General features: G+C 41.4%; 2 protein-coding genes across 2 annotated transcripts; both read right to left on the reverse strand.

Moving 5' to 3' along the window:
• Positions 1-4,913: 4,913 nt before the first annotated feature.
• edf1 (endothelial differentiation-related factor 1) lies at positions 4,914-7,932 on the reverse strand. The gene is made up of 5 exons (XM_085793285.1): positions 7,706-7,932; positions 6,730-6,781; positions 6,348-6,508; positions 5,627-5,720; positions 4,914-5,505 (listed from the first exon to the last, which is right to left on the reverse strand). Exons 1-5 carry the CDS (start codon positions 7,781-7,783, stop codon positions 5,444-5,446), a joined length of 447 nt encoding a protein of 148 aa, XP_085649411.1. The 5' UTR covers positions 7,784-7,932; the 3' UTR covers positions 4,914-5,443.
• Positions 7,933-8,250: 318 nt separating this feature from the next.
• LOC146977228 (uncharacterized) lies at positions 8,251-9,815 on the reverse strand. The gene is made up of 3 exons (XM_085793286.1): positions 9,657-9,815; positions 9,463-9,567; positions 8,251-8,633 (listed from the first exon to the last, which is right to left on the reverse strand). The coding sequence occupies exons 1-3, from the start codon at positions 9,792-9,794 to the stop codon at positions 8,469-8,471; spliced, it is 408 nt and encodes a 135-aa protein (XP_085649412.1). The 5' UTR covers positions 9,795-9,815; the 3' UTR covers positions 8,251-8,468.
• Positions 9,816-9,932: the final 117 nt, after the last annotated feature.

Genomic DNA, 9,932 nt, shown 5'->3' on the forward strand with positions numbered 1-9,932 from the left:
TAGATTGATTGAGCTATTAATGTTATGGTGGTATTAAAAGCTTCCAGTGCTAATGAGCCTCTACAGAACTACACATTCTTTTTTTAAGTATTTTTGGGAGCTTTTAGGCCTTTAATCGACAGGAAAGCTGTAGAGAGAGAGACAGGAAATGGGGAGGAACGACATGCAGCAAAGGGCCACCGGTGGAATCGAACCGCTGCGGCAAGGACTCTAGCCTCTGCGTATGGGGTAAAATTCATTTTCCTCTTATGTCGTTCCTACACATTCAGGTGTAGAGAGATAAGAGGAAGCTGGGGCCCGGCCACAGAACAGTGCCCATGTTTTGTGACAGGAAGCGTACAGCTGCATATAAAATAACCAGTTCTTTGTTGTGCGTCTTGTCTTTATTTTCTGGCTTAGAATTTCTATTCCTCTAAAGTACATTATGCAAGACTGTGGCGTCTATTGTAATGGCAGAATGAAAAACTTTAACCCCTGTAAGAAATAGTGAAATTTTGCCTCTAGCATCAGGCAACACTAGACATCCCTTTTGTCTAGTGGTCCTGCTGTTAGGTGAAGCATGAAACACAATTTATGGCAGTAACTCAGGTGACTTTTCATGTGAGGTAGAATTATTATTTTTTTGACATGGTTTATCCATAAGATGTGAGGGAGGAAATATTAACAGGTGTGAGTTAAAGGCCAGAGAGAGAGCCCCGAAACTTCAATCAAGCCGACTGCAGGAGAAACGTCTGCTGTCGTGGGAGAGACAGAAAGTGCACTGCACCGATCAGCACAACAGGTTGGACGTGTTGTGGAATCTCAATTTGGGTTTGGAGCCTCAGGCCAAAACAGACCACATGCCCCCCCCTCCCTCCCACACACACACACCCCAACCCTTCCCCCCGCGGCTGCCCCTCCTGAATCCCCCCACCCCCCCACGTAGCTTTCTGCTCCACATCACTCCTTCAAAACCACTGGCTGCTCCCTTGTCATAGGTGGAACTATGTTGCCATGGTGTTTTGACCAATGGAATGGCATTTCCAGGAACGCAGTCAGTCTCTGTCTCCCTCTCTCCCTACACACACACACACACACACACACACACACACTCACCGAGTGAAGCAGCCTGTTGAGCAAGAATCCAAATAACCCCCCTGGTAACAGCAGCAAGGCTCCTGTCTTTGTTTGCTGAGTGAACACCGGTCAGGAGGTTGCATACTTGATTTGAACAAATATGCATCCCAGCATACCATCTTCAGTACAGGACCTAAGAACACAAACACAGAGACATTGCACTCAAACCTCCAATAGCTCAGGTATGAAAGTGGTGTAGTGAGAAACATCACTCAGGACACTCTTAAACTTACCAGCCTTACTACTTCTGATGCACCACCAGGTCCATTAGCTTCTCTGTTGGTATCTTTACACCCCTAGAGATGAATGTCTCAACACCTGCAATGAGACATAATGTAAAATCATTGGCTGGGTTTCGTATTTGTTTTCCTACATTTAATTTAAATTAGGTTATAAACTTGAAATTAGAATCGAAATTGGTATAATTTTATAGCAGCAGTTGCACAGTCATTGCGTCTGTTACACCATCTGCCAGCATTACCTGCAATTGCCAGTTTTTGCACATGCGTCAAACACATTAAAGGGATAGTTCACCCAAAATTCAAATCCCTCTTGTATTGAAGCCCCAACATGAGAAATTGTTCCGAAAAAAATTAAATAATCTCGCGCGATTTGCACTGACACAGGCAGAGCAGTGAACTGAGACACTGGGAGCTTCCGCTACAAACAAGCTTAAAATATAGACTTATTTAATTTTTTTCGGAACAATTTCTCATGTTGGGGCTTCAATACAAGAGGAACATTACAGACAAGCAGTATGGAGGTATTTGGATGGTTTTTGGTGTGTCTTTTCGGACGAAGAAAAGTGAGCCCCGTTCGCAACTGCCATATGGACATGCAGTGCTGCACGGAACCCCCCTGTAACTCCGAGAAGGCACGAAGGACTCTGAAACTTCTTCTGAAATTTGAATTTTGGGTGAACTATCCCTTTAAATAAATATAGCACCTGATGCAGAAGTACTAAATGTTTTTCTATGTACAAGTCAATATTTCAATTCCTCCTGAAACTGTATCTACAACAGCATGCAAGTACATCTACTCAAATTACATGCCATATACTAACCTTAGTTGTTGGCTGGTTCTGCAGCAAAAAGAAAAGGCACAATTTCCAATCAGTTGCAAGACTTGATGGAGGTTGTTTATGTTAAATTGTCCAGATGAGGGTTTGTCTGTAATTCAAGATCTCTACATTTACAAGAATTGTTTTGCATCTTTTGCTCAGCATTTTATTGTCAGGGAGTCTATACCTCATTTTGATATGATGCCCAAAGAAAACAACTTCTATGACCTTATAACCAGTATCTGTTTGTTGGTCTCTGGCAACCCCTTGTCTTTGCATTAAAGGATTAAGGACATTGATGAAGACATTTCTTATGAGTTATAGGCAAAGGGTTGAGATGGGAATCACGGGATCAACCTGCGCTCTATCGCTGCTAGACTACAGCCTGTTCTGCTTAGTGTCATCCATTGGCTGTAGTTTTCCAAGAACTATACAGAGTTTTTTCTTCCTGTCTCTGCGACCTGTTATAAGGTTAAGTGAAGAGACAGGACCCCAAGTCATCTTTTGTGTTGATGTCCCAGGCTCAGGAGTTTATGGGATGACATTTTTCATTTGTACAGAGACATATACTGCAGACAGTTAATCCCCGACGGTCTGCTGGTTATATTGGGTTGCTAAAACTACTTTCAATCCCCCCACCCCTGCATTACAACAAGCCCTCGGGCTTGACATGGTCATTGGAAAAAGAAAAAAAAAGGTTATCCTGAGAGAGTGGAAATCAGTTTCTCCTGCTTGCTATAAAAAATTAAATGACACAGTTTCTGTTTATACCTTGAAGACATTTGATATACTGTGTCCAATGCCCACCTTGAGATTATTAAGACTTGGGGACTCTTTATTGAATCTACTAGGATGGAAAAGTGTCAATCTGGGAACTAATCTTACCCAGCAGTACTGAACTGTTCTGAGCCCTGATCCACCAGCATTTGGCTTTTTGGTTTGGCCTCAGACCTTTTTTGTCCTCACTGGGATGCAGTTCTGTGGACTGTTTCTAGCCCTCAATTCACTTGGGGACATTTCACATGGTTATAGTCAGTGGCTGCTTTGACAGTTATGTCCCTCATTTGTGTCCTTGCTCTTCTGGTTCCATGTTTTGACCACACAAGTTCCATCTAACTGTTTGCAACTATTTGCCAACACTAGTTAAGTGCATGCTGTTGCTGTAGGAGCTGCAACAGCATGCTTCATGGACTCTACAATTAGCCCATGGGTTAATTACTTTTCCCTGAAACACAGCTCAAAGCTTGAAGCCATGGGCTGGCCCTATTAAGGAACCCAAGAGTAACCGTCAGTGACATGGCAGCACCACTCTCGAATTAATTACAAAGATAAAGGTGACACTTAATGTTACCAAGCATCCCCTGGGAGTGTGTACCACGAGCAAGAAGATCCTATAATGTAGTCACAGCTGCAGATTTCTTCGGGCTGTTTTTTTAGCCTTCTGATGACCACGTTGATTTACTGGTGCTAAATGTGCCAGGGGCACCACAAGGTCCTCACTCACCAAACCAGAGATTGGACCGAAGGCCTTGACAGAGGTCATGCAGGACAGAGGACTTTAGGGTAGTCACTTCCTTTGTCTCTATGGCGGTCTCATCTAAAGAGACCTTTGGTGCATTGCTGCCGCACCAATATCAAGCAACTAATACCTTCATTACCGAAGCTTATAGGACAATATCTTACATAAATCCCCAGAGCAAGAGATGAGATGAGAATATCAAGGTAAGTCAAGAGGCTTCCTCTACAACCCTGGTGTAAAGAGGAGCTGCAGCTAAACAGAGGAACCTGATTAACTAGACTTCCTCAGCTTTCATCCTAATTCTTCACACTCCAGCAGCCTTTAAGCACTGGTCAATACAAGTGCTCCCTGCAATTTTTGTTGGCATCAGGTACAAGTCCTTGAATGTGCTCTGCCTGGCTTGCATTTCCCCATGCCATGCTGCTTTTATTATTTTGCAACAATTAGATCCATGAATCTTTAATAAAAACAGAAGGCAGCCTTACCACTGCCAAGTTAGTAATACATGAATCAATAACCTATGGTAATGAAGTGGGGCACTGTAGAGAAATAAAGAGCCCTGGAAATGACAGCTACTCAGAGCCAAGCCTCAACAAGGGTGGTCGAATCATTTCAGTCTTTCAAAGAAACATTAGAGATGACAAGAAATTTAAACATACCTCTGCAAATGGTTCTCAAATTCTCCAGTAACATTTTTACTTTAACAGTATGAAGTAATGACAAGTGTCGTATTTATAAAATACTGCAACTTATGCACTATAAAATATTCACAAACATTTTAACCATTTTATATTAAGTTGTTTCAACTTGGCACAGACTGCACCACGTTTTGATGCATTGTTTGACAGTAGATGCAGTTACAGTGGTAGATCTACTACTAGTTGTAACATTGTGACATCTAGTGTCCTAATGCTACTACTACACTCACATTTTGGTTGACACATATACTTTCTCCATCGGTTTCTACAAGCAAACTTCAGTTCTGATGGTAAATGGGGACATTTTTTTTAAAATATTCTTCTATAAAGTTAAAGTTTTTGAAGGTTCATTCTGGTATATTGTTGATATGTGTCTTTGTATTAGCGCAGCATTATGAGGTCTTACTGATTGCTGGTGTAAGAAAAAAAAGAAGCATTTTGTGACTATCTTGAGGTTAATTGACAGAAAGACTTCTGAGGAACAGTTACAGAAAATGTCACCATTCCACACCCAGACATGTCATGAGTTGCCAAACTTTATTTTATAGATCAAAACAAAGAACAGCATTAAAACATTTCAACACTGTAATGACATCCACCCACTGTCTTAAGTGTGTGAAAAAGATGCAATCAAGCACTTTTGGCTTAACATCATGCTCAGAACTGAAGTCAGACTAAAATGTTTGGTCATGAAAAAGACTTCACCTTTTAACTGATTTTGCATCACTATCAAAAGTTGAATTTGTCATGCCAAAGCCTAAGCAGACATAGGTGAAAAGAAATTCACGGAACTTCGCAAGTTTGTGACGTTGAGAAAAATGTATTCGATCATTCCTTTGATTATGACTTGTTAAGTATGCAGCCTGTAAAGCGGTGAACACCAGGTCCTCAGGCAGGACGCAGGTGAGATCAGCCCGGGTTAGAGGAAAGGATGGGGAAGAGATGAGGAGAGTTTCTGTGGGATCTAGGAGGTGGTGTGGGGAAGGGGTTCAGGTTTCAGTAACAGGGGAACATGGGGCAGGAGGGGGGGCTGATTTCGAGGCTTTGTGCTTATTTCTTCTTGGGTTTTGCCTCCAGGGGCAGGCCAATATCCTTCCCGCGCAGTTTCAGGCCTATCCATGGCAGATTAAAAAGACATACCGATCAACACATGGGTTACATCACGTAAACAGGCGACTGAGATATAATGAAAGTGATTACATTATGTGAGATAATAGCAAACAGATTTCTTACCAATGACTCTCTCTATCTTGCCCATGATCTGGTTGTTGGGAATTGCTTTCCCACACTCATAGTCTGCAATGACTTGAGGCTTCTCATTAATTTTCTGAGGAAAAGATTTATGATACATAATTTATAATTCTATCGAACCACAAAGCCTAAAGCCAGCAGAACTACTCCAGCATGCAAAAACAGCTCTCATAGATGGGAATCAATTTTTCTTAGGGCTGCAATGTTTTCATTTTGTTGTTTTTGAAAGAAAACAAGATTTCAAATCACTGGTTCCTTGAATTTTCCATGTTAATAATCAGTGAGGGAACAGTCTTTTATTAGCTACATGATAAATGTAATGATGGTAAGGCGTGACCAGGAAATGGCTTTGGATCATTTATTAAAGGAACAATAAGAGCAGACAATGTTACCGAGTAAACGTGTGTAAACATGTTTTGCAGGACTAACAAAACCAAATTATGATTGTTAGTAATAGGTTTCCATTAATCATCCTTAACGCTAGATTATCCAGTGACAAATTTGTATAACAGAGTACTAATTAAGAAATAACAAACACACAATGCACAAAGACTACCGGACATTGAAAACATTCACCCCTAAAAACACACAGCACATACATTATAGCATACAGGAAATGGGGCTGGATCAATACCAGCTGTCATGTTGTATCAATGCATCAATAATATGTTGTGCACATGAATGAATATATGAGAACACTCACAGTGGCCAGGTCTTTCTGGGTCAAGCCAGTCTGTGATCTGCCTAGTTGGATGACCTTGCCCACCTCCAGGGGGACCCGGTCATGATGCAGCTCCTCTGTCTCCCGATCCAATTTGGCTGTGTTCTTGGTCACAAGATGCTGTTTGTTTTGCCCTGCCGACCCTGTGTGATAAGTGGTGGATCAAGATAATGGTGAGGCATCATTCAAGGAGACAGACATCCATTTAGAAAAAAAAAAGGCACAACAACAAAATCAGTGCTTGCATGTTTTCAATATTACAATTTAGGTGAAGAGAGGAATATCTACAAACGAATCACAATAAGGTCACTCAGCAAATGATTTGTGGTTTTTACCAAATGTTTTACAGAAAGCAGAAATTTACATTTCTTGGATGTCTCAAGTTCCTCCCCACGTCTCTGAGCAGCCGTGACAGCCTAGAGAAAACATGAACATGTGCACACCTTAAATTTCAAAGCATAATCCACTTTAATTTGACAGCAGACTGCATTACGACCAGGGCTCATGTAGCTGTGGGTAATGAGTAATGGATCTGCTTATCAAAGTGACGCACACGTTAAACAAAAAGATACCCATCATGTTTGAGCACGTCAAAGCCAGCGGGACAGCTGGTTTGGCTGTTATGTTTCGGGTTGCTTTCCACATGCTTCAGTATAATAAGCAGTTTTTTAAACGTTGTACGTCAACAGCAGTTTAAGTAGGTGTATGCTTTGTCGCATCCCAGGAAAGGGCTCTGGAGCATGCTCAGTGATGTTTAGCAACATGTCTTCCGACAAATATTACCAGACATCCACATGCGGGTTGCACATGACATCCTATCCACAAACACACACACACAAACTAAAACTAAAAGTAGCGCTAGGTATGAGTAACGTTAACGTTAGCTAGCCTTAGCCAAGTAAACCCCGTTTAGGTTCGCTGACCAGTGCTAGCTAGCTGCTATTTTTGGTCTCCCGTGAAATACTACTACTACTACTACTACTACTACTCTCGATATCTCGGACTAAATTTAACATATTTTGAGGTTGGGTTGTCGGAGGAGTTGGTACCAGTTACACAAAGTGCGTCGGTTAACGTAGCTATCTAACGTTAGCTAACTGAACTTTAGCTTCATGGTTCTTACTAACTAAACTAAGATTTAAAGTCAACCCACCCACGAAGCATGGGCGAAATTTGCTGCTAAATTCAACTCTTAACCATTTACTAAATGGCCATTTTTACTGATACATAATAAACTAGCGTTTACTACCCACTTTTGAACGCATTTGAGGACCAACAGTTCAAAACAGGTTCAAAAGATAAAACAAAAACACAAGACAAAGTGAGAGGTTTATGCTAACCTGCTTGGATTTGGCCTGGGCAGCAGTCGGCCCCTTCTTCCTCAACACAGTCACGGTGTCCCAGTCGCTTTCTGCCATATTGTCGGGGGTTAACGTGATACCCGTAACGATTAATATAGATACAAAAATAAGTTTAACTCGGTGAGTTCGAAGCGGTTCTTCAAAATAATGTAGTGCTACTTTAGCACCAGACGCTCCTTCCAGAATTATCACCCACGCGTTCTGCCAAAGCTTTATTGACACAGTGTGGTGAACACGGTCATATAATGGAGGAGTTAGAGCAGCGCCCCCTGCTGGGAAAGCATACTGACCTACATCCACATCGACATGTTTTCATCCATGTGACCGCACATAAGACGCCTGATTACACGTTTAAAACACACATTACATCAGGCAGGCAGGGGAACATAAACAACTCGTCTAGACCAAAGATCATACTTAAATGTCCTCATAGGAATTTATTATAAAATTGTTTTCTTTATGAAAAACACATTGAGGAGTATCTGACACAAATTCAACACATGGACATAGTAACTATGTCAGACAGCCATACATAAGAAAATATAGTATGTTCAGCAAGATGATCAAGACAGGGCATAAAAAACTGTGGAGTTCTAATTTACATGTAAAACCTGGCATGATAAAATGTACCCATGAAAAAATGAAATGTGCAAAGACTGTCATACTCAATCTTGAATTTGGTATGAGCGAGCCCAGCTGCACAATATTACACTGTACGCTCTATTAGCCACAGTCCACAAGGTCACCAGTTACAAGACATCTCAGAGGCAGCATCGCTGTTCCGTCGCGTGCGGATGGGAGACCAGCCAAACTCAGACTGGGCGTCCTCGGCCTGGTGCAGACGTGCCCAGCGGTAGTTGTGTTTGGAACCTTGTTTTCCTGCCCATGCACGAGGCTTGGGATTCATCTGGAAAAAGATGAAGGAGAAATCAGCAATGCAACGTAAACTGTCCACTACGTTTCCAAGTTCGACATTTCAGTAATCTTCTTATGTTTCTGTTTGGAGGACATGGGGAATTAACCCTAACAAAATCACATGTGTTTTTCCTTGTTATGAGCAATAAACAGGACTGGATTATCCAACCAGGTAAAGCAGACAAATGTGACAGGGCTAAGGAGGCATTAGGCTGTCTGTATAGCAATTACTGTGTGGTAATTTACAGTACAAACTGTTTGGTAATTTACACCATAAAAGCCAAGCTTAAGGTCCTGTTTTATAGAGGATCATTGTCAAAGTCTAGTTTTACTACCAATCAGATTTCAGTTGATGTTGTGTTTTATAAGTAAGTTTGAATTTCATCATGCTCAGAGAGGAAGGACAGTTACATTTTTCAAAAGTCACGCTCGCACTGACAATGTTGGAAATGAAATTAGAGCCATGGTGAATGATACATGCACAAAAACCCTCTTTGGTTTTCCTCAAACCGGTGATTACACTGTGGTTCTGCTACCACAAAAGGAAGGAAGCCTTGAAACTGGCATCCAACTGTTATAAAGACTTTTCTAGGAAAATGTGAGAACACATTGTCTACGTGGAACAAAGTTTTTGACCAGCAAATTCTCCCAAATTCAGAATATGTTTGAAAAGGGAGAATTTGGTCAGTTTTTATGCCGTAAACTTTCTCTCCTCAAAGAAACAAAAAACATTCCTATGGCTATTAATCTATTGTGTTTTACGATTGTGACATATTGTAAGTGTCTGTGTGGACCTGGGCTGGAGGTAGAACATTTCTCACCTGAACAAAAACACTTGTGCTCATGTGAAGAGTCTCCACTCGTTCTGACAAGTGATTCAACCATTCCAGATGCTCAGCAATGGACTGGCTCAGATCATCGTTGCACTGTTGAAGGAAACAATATTTTACATATTCCAAGAGCTTAATGACAATGGACTTTTCACCAGTTATATCATCATGCCTAATGTAGCTACCTGAGACAAACTGTCCTTCAGCTCAACTGCACCAAGACGAACATGTTCCAGTTTGTCAATCTGCTCCTTCAGCCGGTCATCGAGTTCCTGCATCATCATCAGGCTTTCGTCTGACCTCACAGAGCGTTTGGTAGCCATCCTGACCCAAAGAAACACACCTGGTTTACAAAAAATAATTGAAACAAACAGTTTTGCAATACAAGGCCTATAAGAATACACAAAAACGTGATCATTGACCAGGAAAAAAAACATTTCGTATTGCTCTACAAATAACCA

This window comes from Trachurus japonicus, chromosome 12, assembly GCF_045865225.1.
Source record: "Trachurus japonicus isolate A0001 chromosome 12, Traja_1.0".
Taxonomy (NCBI): Eukaryota; Metazoa; Chordata; class Actinopteri; order Carangiformes; family Carangidae; genus Trachurus; species Trachurus japonicus.